The following is a 23227-nucleotide window of genomic DNA, read 5'->3' as shown; positions in this document are numbered from 1 at the left end:
AACTTTTGCTTCATGAAAAAACTACATAACAGTAATAATTATTACTGCACTGAAGTGCACTGAATGTGTTGTAGCCAAAAAGTAACAAATCTTTTATAACATATGGTATTGTTTCGGATATATTTAATTTTTTCATAACTAAAAAGAACTTACTTACTTACTTACTAAAAAGTTTGAATATCTTCAAAATAGTTTTTTTGGAAAGAGGCATAAACTTCTATAAATAGATGTCAAGATAAAAATTTTAGAAAGAAATTTTACAAATTTTAGAATCTTAATTCAAACTTCCTTTTAAATAATGCGATAAAAAATATTGATATTCATTTGATTGCGTCAACGTAAACAAAACGCAAACAAACATTTCAAACTGAAATTGTTTTTATATATATTTTTACCTCTTATAATGAATTCGTAGGCTAAGGGGTATTTGCTGTTTAAGAAATTTTAAAGGTCTAACAATCCAGACACATTTTTAAAAAATTATTTTATAATAGTTCCACCCCTAAAAAATTCATTTGAACCCTCTGTATATTATTAAAAACCTTACAAAAATTACGAGAACTACAAAAACTTCATTAAAATGGCTAGATTACATTTGTGTTTTTGATGTAACTTTAATCAAAAACTCTGGAGTTCTACAGGCTGGTCTGAGTGATTATTTTCCTATTTTAAAAACATAAATGTGTAGCAATTTTGCACTGTCCCTAAGAATGCAAAACCAACTGGTCGTACAAAAATCGTATGGTGCAGGGGGTGGTGGGAGTGAATTTTATAATAAAAATGACAAAAAAATATTATTATGTCGTTGTTATCTACAACATGCAGCCATTAAACTGACAAAACCGCTTTTCAATATTTTTATTAGAAATCTTTTTTTTTCATTTTAAAAACACACCGCATAATGCTTTTATATCTTTAACGAATACACGCTTGCCCTGAAAACTCATTTTTATGTTATCGTTTACCTCGTTGGAACTTGAAAACTATTTGGTTTATCAAAAAAATGCTTTTTATAAATCATATGCATTGAAGATAAACGAATCAGCTACTTTTTCAAAAACTATAATCGGATGGATCGTTTATTTTTAATTAGCAAAATATGAAGCCCTGTCGTGAACATCACGGCCGCCAGCGAAGCAGAGAGAAAGGGTCAAATTCGCAAAGACGGTCAGGTAATAAAAGATTTGCGGTTGCGGCGGCCGCTTAAGTTCGTTTTTGTTTGTATACCCTCTTTCGTAGCGAATGTGATACGTATTTGCCCTCATAGTTGAATTTTTTGATAGGGATGATACTGTTTTGTTATTTTTGACATTGCAACATTGCATATTAAACCAATAGAAGCCAGAATAAAAATTAAAATTATATCCATAATAACAACTAAAATTAAGTAGAAGTAAAAAGTTAATCTAAAAAAAAAACCTTCGTGTTGGTCAGGGATCATTTTTATCTTGCTTATTGCTACATATTGATTTTACACGTTTACAGGAACCAATACATTTCATAAATTTTCTTTTATAGGAACACAATGGCCCGTTACCCCTAAAATGTTGTGTCTAAATTAAAAAATCTTATTTCACAGAAAATTGAATGTCTCTATACCTTTTTTTATATTGAGAGGTGTTTAGAACTGATGTATACTCTTGTAATATTGTTTCGGTTATCAGTACATGTGAAATTTTTCATTGAATTTTACATTATATGGCAAACGTTTAAAGTTTCCAGGTATAGTTTCATTTATTGAAATTTGTTTGTAAGATACTGTGTGACAACAAGCGTGGCTGGTTTCAACCATTTTTTATGACTTGGTCTCCTAATAGGTTAAGAGTCCCAAACCAATAAGTTTAGGGGTATATTCTTTTTTCATTTAAACTCATCATCTTGACAAATATTAAGTATTTCCGTTTCTTTCCTGGCATTACATGTTTCGCTGGAGCCAAGAACACTTGTTAAAAAATATAAATTATTTGGAATATGCGTTTTGTAATCCTTAATTTTCAAATTTTTAAATTTAAATTATGCCATTTATTTCCGTTTTAATATTTTGGCAAATCTTCATCATTGCTGACGAAGCAAAGGATAAATAGTTGGACGTTTCCGTCTTAGTGTGATGCACTACTGCTTCAATGACTTGCTCCTTAGAAAACCGTTTCAAAAAATTTCTAGGTTCTTCTAGGTATAGATTTCTTCTTGGAGAATTCACTAATTCGATCCACAAAGTTGCCTTTAACTTTTTTAACCAAAAATCCCAATGTGCGAGCTTATTTATTGTTTTACGTGATTCTGTCAAATAACATGAAGCATTTAATTTCGTATTTCTTCGAGTTTTAATTTTGTTTTTCCATATTAGTCATAACTTGTCAGAGCTTTTGATTTTTTAAACGTTTCTGGCAAAATACGCAATTTAAAACTCGCATAGGTTTTGTAACAGTTTTTATGTCATTGTAAACTTGTTCCCTTATGTCATTAAAATTCAAAAAAATATGTAGAGCATCAGGATCCTTGCCTTAACAGATGTTCATGCGGATTTTTGCACATTCAATTAATTTTTGTTTGGATATTTGTTTTGACGTCAAGAGCTTTCCGCCTTATTGACAAGGTACACATAATTGGAAGTTAAAAACTTATCCTTTAGTGTTCGTTAAATGCTTTAATTTGATTGTTGAATCAAGTTCGCAATTAGAACATGTACTGATTTTAATATCCATTTGGATGAAAACTATAACTAATGCGTTATTATTTATCATTCTCACACAAAAATAAATATATTTTAGTCACATTAAAAACTACTTCACTCCCTCAAAGAAAACTATTTTGACACTTAAAACGTAGACATAAAAAATAAATAGAATTATCCTCGTTGCGAAAGTGGTTGTACAAGCGCACGTCGGAACCGCAAAGTCTATTGCCGTCCTCGCAAATCTGACCCTTCCTCGCTGCTTCGCTGGCTTCCGTGATATTCACGACATGGTTTTACATTTTGCTAATTAAAAACAAAAACTATCCATCAGATTGGGGTTTTTAAAAAAATAACGGATTCGTTGACCTTCAATGCATATCGTTTATAGGAAACAGTTTTTTGATAAACCAAATAGTTTTCAAGTTCCAGCGAGGTAAACGATAACATAAAAAAGAGATTTCAGAGCAAGCTTTTATTCATAAGATACTCCCATATAAAAGCATTATGCGGTGTTTTTAAAATGAAAAAATAAAGTATTTCTAATAAAAATATTGAAAAGCGGTTTTGTCAATTTAAGAGCAGTATGGTGTAGATAACAAAAAAATAATAATTTCTTGACAATTTTTAGAAAATTCACCCCCACCACCCCCTGCACCGCACGATTTTTATAAGACCAATTGATGATGCATTCCTTATGTACAAGAAATGATAAAAAGTGATTATTACATTTTAGCAAGAAAGTGCAAACGAAAATCCAGAACTGCAGAACTATTGACTAAGACTAACATAAGGTATCCCAACATCTTACACGATATTTACAGTCTGCGACCTTATTTTTCATAATTATAAAAAACCATATTCCAAAGTATTTCCAGCAAAGACTGCATTTTAGCTTAGATGTATATACGTCAAACCGTCGTTTTCGGGCTATATTATAACACTATTTTGAACTATTCAAAAATAGTTCATAAATTTCCGGCTAAAATACTACAATCAAAAAATGAATTTATTTAAAAAAAAATTATTTAATTAAATAAAAAGAGCAGTAATATATTTAAACTCTAGTATAAATTAAGAGCTGAAAATGAACCAATACAAATAAACAATGTCTGAAAATAACCTTTATCAGCATTTAATTATTTAATTGATCTCGCGAAATCTACGATATTTCAGGCTTCTTACTTTTTATTTTATGTTTTCCTTTTAATTCATTTGCGCCAAAAAATTTGTTAAGAACAATAAATCTAAATCTAATAGATCCCAGAATTCTGGAGTCTATAGATTAAACTGCGGATCATGTAAGATTTATATTGGACAAACAGGTAGATCTTTCAAAAAACGTATCAACGAACATCGACGATCATTTAAAAACAATAGTTCAGATTCTAATTACGCTATACATTTAAATTTAGAAAAACACAATTTTGACGACAATTTCGATATTTTACACACTGTTTCAAAAACTAGAAAATTAAATTTACTAGAAGCTATGGAGATTAATAAAATGAGAGGTTCGAATGTATTACTTAATGACCAACTGGATTTGAATGGATTCCCCTTGTTAAATCTCAATTTAATACCTCACATTAAGTAATTACTACCTGTTTTGTATTTATAAACATCGGTACCGTTTGCTATTCGCATTTGATAAAGGCATCATCCACGGCAAGCTTCAAAGTATGTGCTCCTTACACTTCGTAGAATGGGGCTACGCGGAATTTGTGGCAATGCCACTTTCTCGAATTCCATTTTCTATTTATTCATTTTCTTGCTCTTTATTTTCTTCTTCGTCAGTAACAATATCGCGTTGCTCGTCTTCTATCAAACTCACCGCTTTGAGCAGATTTGCCCCATTGTCTGTTCTTATAGTGATATTCTTTTAATACAGTCGATATTATTCTTAAAACGTTTGAGGAAGCATGTCTTTCCTTCAATTCCCGCATCGCCAACGCCCTTAAAACTAGACAGTTATTATTGCCAATAAATTGAGCGCTGATTCCTAATATACTTCTACCAAATCTACTTGCTCCATCAACTTTGAAAGATAATAACTTCCTCTTTAACTCTGTCATTATTTTTTCTTTTAAACCCAAAGCATTTAACGACACTTTTTTTATATTTCGCAGGTAAATTGCGATTTTATTTTCTAGTCCAGCTATTATCAGTTCTAAAATTGTTCGAAAACCCGAATCATTGAATATGCTGAATGGACGGCCGTAAACCGTTACCAGTCCTGTACACGTTTCCTTCAACAAATCAGGAGTATTATAAAACTGAAATATTGGTTTTTTGTTTTATAACGACATCATCTCAGGTAGGTTGGATATTTAACGGCCTTTTTTTACTTGCTGCTGATGAATTTGAAGAGGGCGGTTGTGATGAGCCTGCAGAAATGTCAAAAATTTCTTTATGACAAGATTGTACATGTCGCTGCAAGTTTCCTGAATGATTTGTAATTGTAAAAAGGCTTATTATTTTAAAATGTTGACCTAGTGTAAGAAAATATTGGATGATGGCCTGGAAAAAATAATATGGGAAAACCCTGCATGTGCGAGCGATTGTTTGGCGATCACGTCACCTTCGGTTCTCCTACTTTATAGCAGTCCAGTAGTGATGAGCGCGAGTAGATACCCGTGAATCTTCAGTAAAGTAGTGGGAAATGGAAGTGTGAGCTTCAACGGCCAACGTAAATAGAAGACCCTTGGATACCAGATATGTGTACTAGGAGTAAATTACAAAAATATTGAAAATATTAAAACGGATAAAACGGGTAACAGAAATTATTTATTTTGTTTTCAATCACGAATGAAGAATAAAAATTTCGTTTTCTTTCTTATAAATTATTCAGTTAATTTAGTAGATGGATAAAGGGACTTCCAGGGACCCCCTAACCTCACTTTTTGGCCACTCGGCCACGGGCCCCCCGCCCCCGGGCCCCTCGGCCACGTGTCTTCTTCTTTTCGCCCTTGGGCCATTCGCTCATAGGCCACTCGCCCATTGGTTCAAGGTCGCTCGCCCATTGGCCGCTCGGCCTAACCAAACCGTCGTCCGTGGTACCGACCTAACCAAATTGTCGTCCGTGGTTCCAACCAAACCGTTGTCCGTGGTGCCAGCCGTTGTCAGTGGTGCCAACCGTGGGGGTCCGTGGTGTCAACCGTTCGCCCGCGGGGGGCCCCCGGGCGTAGCCTCCGCTGGTAGAGGTGGGGGGCGTAGCCCCCGCTGGTAGAGGTGGGGGGGCGTAGCCCCCGCTGGTAGAGTCCCCGCCCCCCCGGCCCTAACCAAACCGTCGTCCGTGGTGCCAACCTAACCGTCGTCCGTGGTGCCAACCAAATCGTTGTCCGTGGTGGTGCCAATCGTCGTCCGTGGTGGTGCCAACCAAACCGTTGTCCGTGGTGCGTCGCCCCGCGGGGGGGCCCACCGCTGGTAGAGTCCCCGGGGGCTGCCGCTGGTGCTCGCCCCCCCGTCCTTCCGCCCCCCGTCCCCCCGCCCCCCGCCCCCCCCGTCCCCACGCCATATGTTGATGTAAAAAAAAAAAAAAACTTTAGTGTTTTTTTTATTTAGACACACAAACACTCATATACATTTTTTTTACATTAGAATAAAAAAAAGACCAACATAAGCCTAATTTTTTTTACAAATGTTTTTTATTATTAGGTTGCAATGAATCGTCATTAAATTATTATATATTCCGGTGTGATCGTCGTTTTTTCTGAGGGGGATTCTAAAAAGACTATCATAAGCCTAATTTTTTACAAATATTATTATTAGGTCGCAATGAATATGTTAAAACAAATCAATTATCGCCATTAAATTATTATATATTCTGGTGTGATCATCGATTTCTTCTTCGGGTTCTAATTCAAAGTGTATTTCGGAATAGCAACTTTCACACCAACTCCTCTGACTCTGGTATACCATATATATTAATGCACAGGCTTCGACTGTAGGTATGTGCCGATAATCGCAAAAATCAAATTTGTCAAATTTGATTTTTGATTTTTTTTCAAAAGTTATAAAAGCGTCTTTGCAAGATTCACAAACCATCAACAGAAATGTTCGGGTCATCACTATATAGTGTTTTTCCCATAAATAATAGCTATAATGCTCAAAAGGATGGTCTGTATACCTTGGCCATACTAAAATGGCATTTCGATGTGCCAACGATACTTTCTTTTGACGGGTTATCAAACTCAAATCTGGTGGAGGTGGTCGTTCACATTTGACAGCGAGTGCATTAATATATTTCCACCTATATTCGGGATATTTTTCCATTATCTGTAGCGTTAGCGTCCTCGGTAAGGTCGTTTCAAGCAGAAAATGTGCAACAGAATGAACGTTTTCACTAATTGACTTTATACATAGATCTTTCAACGACAACAATTCGGCCATTGTCTACAACAGAGAAAAAAAAATTACAGTGCCTTGTAATGTCCCCACGGAAGAGTATCAAACGTGTTTGCTATAAGATATCTTTTGTCGTCATACGGACTTAGCGCCACTTTAATTTGTTCGATACTAAACACCTCGTGCGTATAAGAACGAATGGTTCGTTGAGTAGCATGTTTTTCTTTTAAATTTTTCAAGCAATCAACAAAATCTTCAAGTCATTTTATTTTTAACAATCTGGTAGTTTACACCCTTTGATTTTTTTACAGTTTTTCCGTTTAAGATTTTATAAGTGTACATTTTCGATCTTAGCCCGGCATAGTGTGAAATTATTGAACCGTTGGCCTCGTCCTTCATTAGACCCAGTACTTTCTTATTGACGCGAGGCATATTGTATGGATTATCAATGGGATAGTCGGACGTGTCGAATTTGCTTAAATTGGACTTAATAACCTCTTCGTATACATCATCACAATGGATGTTGTAAATGAAACTGTCCGTGTCCATATACTGAATTTTACATTTCTCCGGACCTAACTTGGGTAGCATGTAATCGTAATGAAACGAATACATGATAATTTTAGATAGATCCAGAATTGACATTCCAATGTAAAGGGGTTTGTTAAAAATAAGTTCCGATTTTTTCAGTTCCACCAACATTAGATTATCATCTAGTACAGTTCTATTGTGAAATCGGGGACTAGCAATTAAATTTTTAGCACCGTAACGATCCTCCCACTTTCTAACAAATTTTACGACCCGATGCTTACGTATGTTTTCCATAGTTTTTCCGAACACCGCGTTGTTAAATAATTTAAAAAGATTTTTACCACTTGCGTCCGTAAGTGATTATTTAGATCGATATATTCTTTTAGCCAAGAAGATTGCCTAAATTTTAATACTCTGTGTATTTTAGTAAGAACGAGTCCGTGTTTTAAAGCTTGCTTTAAATTTCGATAGTGTATAACGTAATTGGTTTTATTAAGAAGGGTTGTCATCAATTTTGGTAATTTTGAATTGGGAGGCACGCGATGCTCGGCACAAAATGGGAAATTTTTTATGTAGATCGTGTAAACTCTGAGGGTATTGCAAATCTACCTCCAAAATATAGCCTACCCCGCCCGTGTCTGGAACATTATTAATGCTAAGGGAGGCAATTTCTTCCCGAGTCAACCATGTGAATCCGCCGTAGGGAAGAGGCTCCGACATAGCCTTGCCGTAAAGATTGTTAACGTCAAAAAATGTGAGATAATTCGATTGCTTTGATGGATCGTAATTGGAGATGTACTTGTTGTTTGCCTCAACGTACCTGCCAACGCACACCGAAATCCCACCCCGTATACCCTGTTCGATAAACATAATCTGATCAATGTCACGCATCAGTTCTAAACGACATTTTGTGAATCTAAGCATACAGTCCCACGTATATCCGGGCATACTAAAATACCATGCCGGGTCCAAAATATGCGTCACCATACAATTTTTTCGAAAATTTTCAAATACGTCGGCCAAAAGAATAACGTCCGTTTTCAAATATAAATCCGAATATTCGCCCAAGTTTTTAATTTCAAACGCGGACCAGACTTTTTGCGCATGAGCATACTTTTCTTCACTAATGTCGGACTCATATAATTTATTGTAAAAAGCATCGATGGGCGGTAAACTCGTTTCGTTTAATTTGTCGTAGTCGTCTATGTAATCATAACAAAATACACCCTTTTGCGACAATAAATTTAGTTTTGATTCGTCTTGAAGGTGAGAAAATTCCTTTTTTAATATGTAAAGTTCATTTTTGTCGATGCTGTTTACCAAATTGTCTAGAGACGCCCCCAAAAATCTAAACGAATCTATAAAGAATCGTCATAAGAACATTTAAAATAATATGCGGCACTATATGCCTCATGCTTTTGATATTTTCGCGTTTTGTCTGAAATTACCAAATTTACATCTTTAAGTTGACTTTCGAAATCGGCGTAGATTACAAATGGCGTGGTTTGTTTGTATATATGGTTTCGAAATTCAACATAGTCGTATTTGGGAAAAGACACTTTATAATCGTTCAAACTGACACACAACCTTTCATGATCCTTTAAGAGCGTTTCGCTACTGAAGTAATTCAAACACCTATCGCAAATATATTTTTTACCGTTATGTCTACTAAGCTGGCGCGACACTAGTCGAGATAAAATTTTAATATAACAATAATGATATTTAATTTCTTCTTCTTTTTCATATTTATGGTCCTCTGCCGTCGTCGGTTCCGGATCAAAATCATTAATTTTTGGATAATACTTATTTTGAATTAATAGTAAATTGACATGTTTTTCGCGTTTTTCTTTAGTCAAACGGACCGGTAACACTGAATAAAAACTTTTACTGTTATTTTGAATTAACTCTAAAACGTACACATTTACGGAAATTTCGTTGAATTTTTCAAATATATGAATTTGATTTAGACCCATCGGTGTTGGGCAATTTTCAGTTCTTAAAACGCCCTTATAATAAGGATATGAAGTTGGTAAGTGTTGTTTGAGATGTACAGGAAAACAAGCACAGACCACTGACCAATAAAAACAGGCTTCGTCATTATTTTGAATATTAATGCATGCATTTTTTCTCTTAATTTCTGGGGGCAATTCAATGTAGGAAGAGCCGTTACCCACTTCAAATTTGTTAATATTAATTTCCAAATAAAGAATTTTTTGCAAGGCAAATCCCGAATCGCGTTCTTGAAATTCAGACAATTTATTTAGAATTTGAATTTTAACATTTTCAACGAACCATTCGTTTAAATCCGTCCCCAAGTCGATGACAGCATTTTTGGTAGAAATATATTTCACGTCGGTCACGTCTTGGTCGTCGCTTTTTCTCTTTATAAATTCCCCGCAAAACGTGGCATTTACTTTTAGCATTGGCGACGCTTGTTTTAAAATTTTTGAAATTTTTTTCTTAAATATGACAAGACAGTCGTTTAAAAACTGTTGTTCGTCTTTGTGTTTCAAATTGATTATTACACCCGTTAAAACTCTTCCCTGGAAACAAGATACTATCTGCTCCCACAAAACCCTTTGTTTTATATTTGCAGGACTGTTGTTTTGCAACCCCATTCCAAAATGGTGGCGATGATTCAAAATCATTTGTTTAATAGTCTTAAGATGTTGAATTGTTGTCTGTATTTTTCTTTGTAACCCCATGGATATATTTTTTTTTGGACTACGAACAATCTTGTTGCACCGAATGATGTTTCTGCGTAAACGTCCCAACCAAACATTTTTATCTTCTTCCGTTAAATTATCGAACACGTATTTGTTCACTTGACGAAAAGCCAAAATTAAATTTTGAGCGTCCTCAATAGTTCGCGTAAAATTCATTGCGACCAATTAATAATAATAATATTTGAAAAAATAAGACTTACCGTCTCTCTCTCTCTCCCCCCGTAATTTTTAATTTTGAACAATTTCAAATTGTTGAGCGGGCCAACTGCCGACTTCTTTAACGCCCCGATAAACCAGACTGTAGCGGCCCGTCGAAAATTGGTCTATAATCGGCCGGAAGCTGTCCGTCACCCGGTTCGGCAGGAACACCACCGATAATTCTAACTCCAATAGAACCGCCTCCCCAAACTGGGTCTTTACTATTCTGGCCTTGTCTATCTTGTATGGTCGACCAACGCATAACTGCCCCAACTTAACTATTGGTTTTTGATTCTCTTTATTCGCTGCAATTTTTTCATTTAATGCTTTTAAGTCCATCTATAACGAAAGTAGAATCCTTCAGTTCAATATTGACAATTTTTTCAAAAAACAAAAAATAGTACTTACTTTGGCGTTGGTTTGGGATGGGTGCGGTGGGGGCGGCTAACACTGAGATAACACGGATCGTTTGATCAATTAAGCGACTTGATCACACACACAACTCAAGCGGTATTTAAATGATGTTACAAACAATCGAAACCTTTTATATACTGAATTTCGACAGCGGACTAATATGAAAGTCTCGTTGCGAAGGCAGGCGACGCGATGATCTCACCCGCCAAGGTTTCGTTTAAACATTTCGCAAAGCGATGATGTCATGCATCCGCTGCCGCACACCGGCGGGCGATGATATCATCCAGTCGTCAAACGCGACGGCGGCGGTACGCCATCGCACACAATCGCGCTGCAATTTACATTCATACCGCGATCAACGGTCGAGATTCGAAGCGAAGCTCACACCAGAATATATAATAATTTAATGGCGATAATTGATTTGTTTTAACATATTCATTGCGACCTAATAATAATAAAAATATTTGTAAAAAATTAAACTTATGTTAGTCTTTTCCCAGAATACATAATAATTTAGTGACGATAATTGATTTTGTTTTTAACATATGCATTGCGACCTAATAATAAAAAATATTTGTAAAAAAATTAGGCTTATGTTGGTTTTTTTTTATTCTAATGTAAAATGTATATGTAACTTTTTTTTCACTTCCGATTCAACAGGTTTTGTTCTAGTTGTTGTTGTTGTTGTTGTTGTTGTTTGGAGGAGTGTGTGTGTGTGTGTGTGTCTAAATAAAAAAAACACTAAAGATTTTTTTTTTTATTTACATCAACATCGACAATATTTTTAAAATAAAAAAAACTATGGGATTGATGCGGGCAGAGAGGACGCTAAACTTGCAAAATGTTTAAGTTTTTTTCTGCATTCGTCGGAGTGAAGACGCGCCACTTGTAACTCGCTCTGCAGCAGGGCAATTTTAGTTTCAGTCTCTTTGATCCGTTCCTCGTTTCGCACCAGCTGCGACTCTAAAAACATTTTCAACTGGAACGCTTCGCATACCACCCTTCTTTCTTCGTCGTCTATAAATGTATCGAACCAACCGGAGGAGGAGGAGGAGGATGAGCCGGTATGCTGCTGCTGCTGCTGCTGCTGAACCGTTTCTTCTCTTTTTCTTTTTTTTTTGTGAGGCTTTGGGGGCGTCGTCGTACTACGACGCCGTTTTGACGGTTTTCTTACTTGTTGTTGTTGTTGCACTTCCGGTGGTGGTGGTGGCGGCGGCGGCGTATAATGTATGTCGTAGCTCGTTAAAAATTCGTACAACTCTTCGGGGGGGAGCGATATTTGCTGCTGCTCCATGATGCGCGCCCCGACACAACTGTTACATCGACACTGAGACTTATAATACATTCGCGTTGTCAATCCACGAATCGTGCGACTTGTCCAATCCCAACCAGCGTACCAAAACTTTTTTACCGCGCCTGCGCAGAACCTTTTCAACGAGATAGACGTCAGGATTGGCCGTTTTTTGCAATTCTTCTTCGTAAAATCCTCCCATTATAGGTTTACCGTTCATATCTTCGAGAAGATACGTCACCGGGTTCGTGATCTGCACTTTGACCACTTTAAATAGTTCGGTGGTCCAATTCGGCGTGTATCCTTTGTTAAACACGTGTTTGGCTTTACTAATTCTAACCACGTCACCCACTTTCAATTTGCTAGCTCCGAATATTTTCAGGTGACTGAAAGCGCTCTTCAAAAGTGAATCGGCGTTACTTTTATTCACCGCGTTAGGTTTCATTCCCGTCGTTCTGTGTTTCTTGTTGTTGTATTGTTGAACGACAGAGGGCAGCACGTCTGTCCAGCGGTACGTTCCGTTTAACGAGAAATACCGATGCAATTTTTCTTTGAGCGTCCTTATTACACGTTCGACTATCGCAGCCTTTTTCTTACTGTACGTACTATAATGATTTATTTCGTGCTTGGTCATGAGCTTCTCAAAATTGCCATTATAAAATTCCTTGCCCAGATCCGTTTGCAGGTTTTTTGGGTGTCGATCCCGTGCCTCTTTTAGAATTTTGGCGAAGGCCTTGGTCACATCACTACCCATTTTTCTTTTTAACGGTTCGCACCACACGTATTTTGAAAAACAATCGATAACAACCAATATAAATTTAAAGTTTTTATTTTGTTTCGCATATCGATCGAGCTGGGCCAAATCGGCCTGCCACAAATCATCCAACCCTCGTATTATAGTTCTGCGACGCGCATAATTTCTACGTGCCGGCCTGTGCAGTTCCCGCACGAGTTGTATCTTTTCTTTACTACTCATTCGTCAATTTGGTCCGCTGCTCTTTTTTTGGGCCGATACGACTGTTGCTGCGGCGGGTGATTGAGAATCTTTAATTCCAACGCCCTCGTTATATCTTTATTTTCCCGGGAGAGTCGATTCACCTCGGGAACAATCTCGTCGAATCTCCGTTCCGTCACTAACGCGTGACTTTCCAACTCTTGCTTTGTGCATATCTCGCCTAGTTTGCGATCAAGGTCGCGGCGAAACTTTAGAAATTCACCTCGAAACGTTCCAACTTGTTGCTCTAAACGTGCGAATCTACTCTTGTTTGCTTCCAACGCCAGGGTAATGTCCCTGTTTTGCCGCGAGAGTCGCTCCACCGCTAAAGCGTGTTTTTCGAACGCTTGTTCTTCTGGGGCTAGCAGCGGTGGTGCGATGACGTTCTTGGATCGTAGTCTTTTCGTAAGCGCCTCGTCCACTTCATCGTCCACGTACTTTTTGGTGGCCGCGTCGTAGTTTTCGCTAGGCATTTGGACATTGCAAATTCTTAAATGGTTCATATCGACGTTTCCCTCCGCGGTATAATCGAAGGCGGAGCTCTTTATCACGGTAGTTCGCTTGGAGCGGACACCGCTGGAACGTCCAAACTTGTCCAGACTCATTATTAAACTAACGTATTATACCGGCTTCTTTTAACTCTTCGACGATAGAGAGAATTTCGTTGTCCGCAGACGTGTTCCCTGCGTGTTTCGACGCGACCAGTAATTTTAGGCGCTCAACGAGTTCGTTGACGTCGTCCCAGTACACGTATTCCATAGGCGCGTTATTATAACGCATACTATAACCTTGTCCACTGTACGAATAAGGACGCGGTTTTACTAACGGTCGAATGACCTGAACGTACTTGGGTACCGTCGACGCGCGTTTTAGACGCCCGCGCGAGTCCCTATGTACCCCCGTGACATCCATAATTTTTTTATATTCTGCCAAATCGTTTTCGGTGTATGTCTGGGGGTTTTTCAAAAACACCAAATTATATAGACCGAGAGTGCCGGGGTAACGCGTGCCGTCCACAATAATGTCGCCGGATCTTCGATGAAAATCCATCCACTTATTGCCGAGAACCCATTTCGATGAGATCGAGTCATAAACGGGGCCATAAACGATGTCCGTGTCGGCCGATTTCGCCCATAAATTTTGAATATAAGGATGGGAAATCTCAGGATATTGATCCAGATATGATCGAAAGGACTCGTTAGCCACATTCGAGGTGTCAAACACTTCATCCTCCTCCCCTTCCTCCTGCTGAATATCTTGCATCTCTACACTACGATCGGCAGCCGAGGATGTCGCCGTTTCCCGAATCTCCTCCAACGGCAAAAACGACACGTTGTCGTTCTTTTTGATTTCCGCTTTCGGTTCTTGCTTGAGGCCGGTATGTTCGCTTTTTACTTTTAACAACGCCGGTTGGAGGGGTTTTATTTTCGCAATACGCTCGAGCGGCTCGCTGACGGGTTTAAAAAGTTTCCGAATGGACGCGTCCTCCTCGCTCTTGCCCAACTTTAGAGCCAAGTACTTTTTCCTAATTGACTTGGACAGGTCGTTTACTTTCCGTTTAAGCGCCGCGTCGGCGATGTCAACGGGCGCCGCCTTCATGACACTGTGTGTTTCCGGCGATCACTTGTCATCCACTTTTATATACTTATCAAAACCCTTGCGGTAACGGCCGTTTTTCAATTCAAAATCTTTGACAATTACGAGGCTTCCGTACTTGTCCTGCCAACAGGCGGAACAGATATTTTTGAACGCGTCGTACGAAACGTCGGGGGAGACGTGCTCGTCGTAAACGTGGTGTAAATTCACGTCATCCTGTTTAAACAGTACTATAATGTTGCAATTGTCCCTTATCAGTTGCTTGGGTATTTTGGAGTACGTCTGGCAGAGATAGGCCGCGTCGATGGACTTGTGTCGACACATTGAGAAATATTCGCCAATTTTATTTTGTTTATCACACGACACGTCGTCGAAAATGAACACGGAATTCTCTTTCGCTTCACTGGGGTCGATTATCTCGTCGCTATCCCTGTAAGGAAAGTATCCAAGTCCTTTGGTTTGCTTCATTACGCAAGACAGTAGTTGGTATTTGGGTTGATACAGCGACTTTGAGTAGACGTAAACGTTCTCGAAACGCGCTCCATTGGGGCTGAAGAGTAGCGTCAACATGGCGTTAGTTTTACCGCACCCGCTCGGTCCACAAAACATCGCCCTAAACGAGTTGGGTAACAGTTTTCCGTGTTTGCTTTTATTGTTCCCGCCCTCGCCGCAAACAAAATCTAAATTTTCGATGGGGAGTGCGAGTTTCTGTTGCACCACCCGCATGACTACAACCCTTATTCGACCACCCCCTTTTATATATATACAACATATTTCGTGAATCCTTTAGCGGGTGAGATCATCGCGTCGCTTGCCTTCGCCGCAAAAAATGCTTAAAACAAATTAATGAGCCACTCGGTCCGATTAGTAATCCACACATCCTGCGACACAGGAAATATGAAACGTTGATATTATTACCGCATGTGTTTCCTTCGCTGCCGGAAATTGCATTTTATTTTTAATTTTCCACACATAACGTGGTAGACTGAAATCCACGGGTCCTGCGTTGATCAATTTATTTAAAAAATTTCTCGCGTGGACAATTGATGCCTAATAGACTGAAATCCACGGGTCCTGCGTTGATCTATTTATTTAATAAATTCGTTGTACTCGTAATTTGTGCCACATATTTCCTGCAATTACGCGTGCCTATTGCGTCATGCGATTGCATCGTGGAACACCGGCCGCTTAGCGAAGTTGTCCGAACGTTGTCGTAATAAATACGAGGCAAATTTGATCGAGCGGCGCAATTCGTGGCGATACATCGTGTGTGTGTGTGTGTACTCGTGCTCCGAAAACACTTGACAATGAATAAAGAAGGTTCTTATTGCTGCTACTCCGCTGCTGGTAAGTTTTTGAAGAATTTTTTTTTAAATTTTTTTAATTTTTTTTTCTTCTTTTCAAAAGATTTAACTCTCTGTCCCATCGATAAATCACACCTGTTGCTTAAGCGGCGCCTCACAAATCACGTATGGAAGAAACACCCACAAGAGTGGCCAGCGTGGAAGGAGGAGCAGCTAAATCAACAGGTAGCAAGATTGAATGAAAAAATTGAAGAGGACCGGCAGTGGTACGCCTTGCAAACTCAAAGGCAACAAAAAAAACAGCAACAGAATTGGACGGCGGGACCAGTCACAACAACAACAGCAGATGATGATTGGGATACCAACAGTTGTAGTTCATATCAAACGACAACAGATTGGACGGGACCAGTCACAACAACAGCAGATGATGATTGGGATACCAACAGTTGTAGTTCATATTTAGATTTTTTAAAAAATAAAAAAACATAGTATAGAAAAAAATGTTTTGCATTTCACACAGATCCAATCCTCGTTAATCATAAAATTCGTCGGGAATTATTAGAATAGTTATCTGTAAAAAAAAAAAATCTTTAACTTTAACCTAGGGGGGAGTCACCGCACAAATCGGGCGAGTTGAGTGACAAAATGCTAGTCAAAATTAACGAATAAAAAAAAATGCCTATCGAAAATGGATACAATTTTTTTAATCAAAAAATATCTGAAAAAAAGTAAATTTAAGTCTCCCCCCCCGCTCTCGAACAAAGTAACTGCAGTACTAAATATACGCAGATCATAACTAGCGTTTTTATAGAGGGGGCGTGGGAGATGATTTTTTTTATTCATATTTACGGGTTTTTTTTAATAATACATGTTGCTACGCGGATCATAACTAGCGTTTTTATAGAGGGGAGGTGGGAGATGATTTTTTTTTATTCATATTTACGTGTTTTTTTTGAATAATACATGTTGCGCAGATCAAAATAAAACGACAAAGTTTTTTTTGAAAAAAATTTTATTTATTTTTTTTTATACAATAATGGGTATACTGGCGTATACCCATGAATATAATTCGAAAATATTATTTAGGGCGCACATCCGTCGTCCTCCGCCCTTGTGAAACATACAGTTCGGTCTCTGTTTTTTCTCAAACTTTGGCGGCGGCGGCGGCGGAGGTACAGTTGCGGCGTGGCCGTCTCGTCGTCGTGGCTCGCCGTCGTCAAACTGTTCCACGTTAATGATGGTGGGCTTCCACGCCGACGACTCCAGCCTCTTGGCCAGAAAGTCCGCCTTTACCTGTCCCCTCACGTAAATGACGTCGGCCTGTGCGCTAATATGATTTATCACGTCGTCCACCCTCGCATAGTCGACAAATCCCCCGCTGTATATCAGTCCATGGAGGCGATCCTCCAACCACTGCACCCCTCGCTTGTCGGCGGAGGACAGCCGCCCATATTCCTTTGGCGGCTTGAAAATGAAATGGCAGCTTTGACTGCCATTACATGCCGCCAACTCCTTGACGACGAAGCCCTCGCCGCCGTCTTGCAGCTGGAATCCCTGCATGTCGACCACCACGAACCGCATGTTTACCACAAAATGTTTTGACTTCACAAACTTTGTACCACGAACTGGCGCCGCTCGATCAAATTTGCCTCGTATTTATTATTACGACAACGTTCGGACAATTTCGCTAAGCGGCCGGTGTTCCACGATGCAATCGTGAATGATGACGCAATAGGCGCGCGTATTTGCAGGAAATCCGTTTTTAGCCTCGATATCTAACTTAACGTCGACCGTGCTGGATTTCAGACTGTCGTTTCTTCTAGAACAATCGATGACGAATACGGCTCGACTTTTGAACGTTTCGTAGTTGAGCAGGGCGCGTCTCTCCTCGCATCCCTTATAACTAGGATAGAAATCCGTGTAATTGTGATGCGCCTCCACAAAATCGTTCTTGTCAAAGTCGAGGCGCGAGCGTTCGTGAGGGTAATATTCTCCGTTTAGCGTTAGTCGTATATCCGTTATATCGATGTGATCGAAATAAGTGGCGTCTTTATTTTCATTATCTTTACGATTTGTTTGAAACGCGACGATCACATAGCGGGGACTCTCAACCGCCGCGCACGTTTTTACTGACCAAATTTCTTTGACAGCGCCCGCGGTCAGGGCTGGATGTTCGTGCAGTTCCCATCTTCGGTACGGTATCAGAATGGGCTGATCCGCTCGAATCGATTGCAACAATTGCAATTTGATTTCGTCATTTGGAAATATATGTTTGACCCTGAGATCGACGCTATCAATTTTTAATTCCGCCGTGGTCGCCTCGCTGGAAATAATGGCGGCGGTGCCGGGCTTCGGAGTAATAACCATACAATTTTTGTCGTGTCTCGCCCGTACCAATCTTACGGTTTGTTTTCCGCACGTTATCATATTATAATCGTTGAAAATGTTCAAAAAATGACGCAATGGGATCCGCATGCTGAAAGATCCGTCCTTGTCGAGAATAGCTCGTTGCGGGAAATTCCAGCCGGCGACGTCTAAATGCTTCGAATACTTCTCGTCGTAACATAGATAGCCGCGGAGCGTACTGACTATACCGGGATCGCGCACGCTGTCCACTTCCTTTCCGTTCAGCTCGTAAGTCACAGTTTCGAAAAAAAATGCTCCGGCATTGTTTACAAACTCCAAATCGTCGGTCCCGATGAGCCTTTTTAGCGTTCCTTTAACACAAATGGCGGCGTCGTGCATAAGCAACCACGCGTCTCCTTGATTGATCGTTATCTCGATTGTGTCATTGTTGAGAAATGATTTCACAAACGGGTGATAGGTGCGACTTTCCACGCGCTGAATCGACTCGTCATATTTTGGTTTTCTGTGTATGTCGAAAATTTGATTGGATAACATCGTAGCCCAGCGAACGAAGAAATTGCTTGTTCGTCGGTGTAAGGCGTCCTTTACAGGTACCCCTCGGTCTCGTGACTGACTCTACCGACGGTTTGTTAGGACCTTTATATTCGACGGCCTCGTTAAAAATCAACATTTATGATAGCTTTTTCAACTCCAATCTGACGATGATTTCCTCGCCTCGGAAATTGACCGGCTCGAAATTTTGATCCAGAACGTGTAGCGTAATGTTGTAGATTTCTCGCTTGTTTACCGGCAAGTAAGTTAGGTATTTCGGGGTTTCGTCGATCGCGTACCCCGGATCCACGGACAAGGCAAACTCGTAAATTGTGTGCGAAGGTCTGTCGTTGTAGAACGCTCCGGACGTTATGTTGCTATCTATATGTATGGTTCTCACTTTTATTATGTCCACAGGCAAATCGGAGCAGTGCACGCTGCGGGGTTCCAGAATTTTCCGCGAAAAACCCAACAGTTTTCCGATACTGTCGTCGTGATCTTTAAAGTTTATCCCGTACGTGTCGCTATAGATTTCACATTTTATCGTATTGTTGTTGGGCTTGATCGAGATCTCTTCTTTTAACTTTGCATTCTTGTCGACCGGATGTTTTTTCGGTAGATGCTCGTTAATGTAGTTTTCAATGTCACTAATTTCGTACGACCCGGTCGGAATGTTTATTACGTTCTCGTGGTTGTCCTCGTCGAAATAATACAACTTATTCGAGCCGTTCTCAATGTTGGGGATGTTATTGTACGAGTGGAATCCGATCAGAGCCAAACCGTACTCTACCCCTTCGTCCAAATGCAGCGGATTGACAAAGTCGATGGACAAAACCGAACTGTGTCCCTTCAACGTAAAGATGACGGACATGTTCTCTTTTGGGGGGAGGCGCGCGCTCCCTCGCTTTTATAGAGAAATTGCAAGCATAAATGGCCGCAATTGTACTGTATAAATTTTTGATATCGGTCGTGATTGTAGTAGATGTTGACGCCATTACCGCCGAAGTATTTAACCAATTCGACGGGCGGTTTTAGGTTACCGAAACTGTCGAAATAGTCGACATCCGTCCCCATTTTCTTGTAGGCTACCCAGTGAGTTCCTCGATTTCGACTCAAGTCCAAATTAACTATACCACACTCTTTCGATCTGATTCGTTCGGGTAAGGTGTCTCGCATAAAGACACCCCTAAAATAAGGTATTTTTAACTTGCGTGCCGCCGCCACTAAATCGATATCGTATAGGGCTCTTCTGGGCAGCTTTATAGGAAGTTTTTTTTGCTTCTTCAGGTAGAGACCGAATCCGCCGCTCGGACTCTTTTTCAAAAATAACCCCGAACCGGTCTTCCCGATCTCTTCCATTGCGCGGTCGTGTCGAATGTCCTCCTCTAGTTTCTTTCGTGCGTTTTGCACATCGAAGACTGTTTTGGCAATGGCAGCGGCACCGCCCGAGAGCGAACCCAAAGCCCCCAGGGCACCCAATAACGGTAAAAGGGGTAAAATTCCCCCCTTCTTCTTCTTCGATTCGAACGGTATAATGCGGGGCACCTTAATTTTTTTACGCCCGCCCGCCTTTTTGACGGCGTCTCTGCCCGCCCGAAGCGCCTCCGACGCACCGCGCTTTAAAGTTGTCGGATTATCGTGGTGCAACAATTGTTTTTTCTTCAATGCGTTGCGAATTTTTTTAACGATCCCCTGTCGAAAGGAAACGGGGCTACGCTGCTTGCGGGATACTTTAATTTTCTTGCGACCACCCGCCTTCTTTTTTTTTAGCCCCGAGCGACGACGTTTCTGCTGCTGCTGCTGCTGCTTCCGCTGTTTTGGTTGGCCCATACCGAGCTTGCGTTTGGCCTTAACTGTGGCAGTGACAAGGAACGCTCCCGCTTTTTCACCAAACTTCGCGTCTTTCGCTTTTACTCGCTCCCACGCACGCTTTTCCAACTCTTTATCCGCTTTGTGGCGCTCCTCGAGCGATTGGTGTTGCGAATAAGCAATATCGTGTTCCCTACACGCCGCGTCCAAAGGATTCACGCCGCTATCGCCGCGACTAAGCCGTTTTTTCAATTTCGTCCCCGGTCCGCAAAATTGATAACCGGGAAGGTGTAGTTCGAAAGGTAACTTATTTATCAGCGTGTTAACGAGGCCGCTTCCGGACGCAAAGTATAACATACTGACAAAATAAAATTACGGAGTGTCTATATATATACAGGGGGATGGAGGTGGTTCAAGTAATGCCGCACTCTCCCTCATCGAAAATTTAGATTCTGGTTTCGTTTAAAGATTATTTTTTGCGGGAACAAGAACGTCATCAACAGGAACACCGGGATGTTCGACTAACTGGACGCAAAAAGAAGAAGAAGAAGACCCTCCTCGATAAATATTTGTTATTGTATATATAGTTTTCTTTAATTAACACGTGGGGGGCGCCTCGCGGTGACGCAGCCGCTGATAGGAATAATGTTGAGAGAGCGCGCGCGCGCGACATCTAGCAGCAACGGGACGAAACCGACGGTACATAATTAGCTCGGCATTAAAGTGACCGTTCAACGACGGACGGGTTTTCTGTCGAGAGCGCGCGCGCGCGACATCTAGCGGCAACGGGACGGAACCGACGGTACATAATTAGCTCGGCATTAAAGTGACCGTTCAACGACGGACGGATGCTGCCCCCCGAGATGGGGGCGGGCACTCTACCAGCGGGGGCTACGCCGCGGGGGACTCTACCAGCGGCAGCCCCGCGCGGGCCCCCCGAACGGCACGCGGGCGAACTACGCACCACGGACCACGGTTTGGTTGGCACCACGGACGACGGCTGGCACCACGGACGACGGTTGGCACCACGGACAACGAACATATGACGAGGGGCGGGGGGACGGGGGGGCGAGCACCAGCGGCAGCCCCCGGGGACTCTACCAGCGGTGGGGCCCCCCCGCGGGGCGACGCACCACGGACAACGGTTTGGTTGGCACCACCACGGACGACGGTTGGCACCACCACGGACAACGATTTGGTTGGCACCACGGACGACGGTTAGGTTGGCACCACGGACGACGGTTTGGTTAGGGCCGGGGGGGCGGGGACTCTACCAGCGGGGGCTACGCCCCCCACCTCTACCAGCGGGTGCTACGCCCCCCACCTCTACCAGCGGAGGCTACGCCCGGGGGCCCCCCGCGGGCGAGCGGTTGGCACCACGGACCCCCACGGTTGGCACCACTGACAACGGCTGGCACCACGGACAACGGTTTGGTTGGAACCACGGACGACAATTTGGTTAGGTCGGTACCACGGACGACGGTTTGGTTAGGCCGAGCGGCCAATGGGCGAGCGACCTTGAACCAATGGGCGAGTGGCCCATGGGCGAATGGCCTATGGGCGAATGGCCCAAGGGCGAAAAGAAGAAGACACGTGGCCGAGGGGCCCGGGGCGGGGGGCCCGTGGCCGAGTGGCCAAAAAGTGAGGTTAGGGAGTCCCTGGAAGTCCCTTTATCCATCTACTAAATTAACTGAATAATTTATAAGAAAATATCGATTCCCAAAGGGTTGTACGACTTTTTAACAGGTTACGAGGTACAATTTGCGCCACCGCCTGCGGAGGTGCCTGGTGTCCAATAACAACAAGAACAACCGTAAAAACGTCAAAACGACGTCGTAGTGCGACGCGCTTTCAAAGCCTCGCAAAAAGAAAAACGATGAAGCAGTTCAGCAGCTTCAGCAGCATACCAGCTCCTCAATCTCCTCCTCTGGTTGGTTCGAAGCGTTTATCGACGACGAAGAAGAAGACTGAAAGTCAAATTGCCCTGTTGCAGTTGCGAGTTACAAGCGGCGCGCTTGCACGCAGAAAATTTTTTTTGTAGTTTAGCGTCCTCCCTGCCCCCATCAATACTATAGTTTTTTTTATTTTATAAATATTGTATGTTCTTATAATAATGTAAATAAACAAAAACAATATTTTGTGTTTTTATTTAGAGACCCAAACACGTCCACACAACAAGAACAAACCTAGCAAGTTCGACTCAGCAAAAACCGACGCAGGAGGAATCCAGAAGTTTTGCAAAAAGTATTACAGTAGCCTGTGGAAGTTTCTTTGAAAAATTAAGAACAAACCTGTTGTATCAGAAGTGAAATATTAAGTAACATACACATTTTACATTCGAAGTGAAAAAAAAAATTGCGTGTACATTAGAATAAAAAATGAACAACTTAATGACTATCATAAGCCAAATTTTACAAATATTTATTTTCTAAGGTTCTGGAGTGA

At 40.9% G+C, this 23227-nt stretch overlaps 1 protein-coding gene across 1 annotated transcript; it reads right to left on the bottom strand.

Annotated features, from left to right (window-relative positions):
* Window positions 1-6376: 6376 nt before the first annotated feature.
* LOC132703267 (uncharacterized) lies at window positions 6377-10994 on the bottom strand. Its single transcript, XM_060672417.1, has 2 exons — window positions 10885-10994; window positions 6377-10815 (listed from the first exon to the last, which is right to left on the bottom strand). Exon 2 carries the CDS (start codon window positions 10432-10434, stop codon window positions 8911-8913), a length of 1524 nt encoding a protein of 507 aa, XP_060528400.1. The 5' UTR covers window positions 10435-10815; window positions 10885-10994; the 3' UTR covers window positions 6377-8910.
* Window positions 10995-23227: the final 12233 nt, after the last annotated feature.

This window comes from Cylas formicarius, unplaced genomic scaffold (assembly GCF_029955315.1).
Source record: "Cylas formicarius isolate icCylForm1 unplaced genomic scaffold, icCylForm1.1 PGA_scaffold_6__28_contigs__length_40554024, whole genome shotgun sequence".
Classification (NCBI taxonomy): domain Eukaryota; kingdom Metazoa; phylum Arthropoda; class Insecta; order Coleoptera; family Brentidae; genus Cylas; species Cylas formicarius.
This window is presented reverse-complemented; position numbering and strand designations above follow the sequence as displayed.

Bases quoted from the DNA above. Each gene is read 5' to 3' on its own strand.
- LOC132703267 (XM_060672417.1), bottom strand. From the start codon at position 10,434: ATGAATTTTACGCGAACTATTGAGGACGCTCAAAATTTAATTTTGGCT.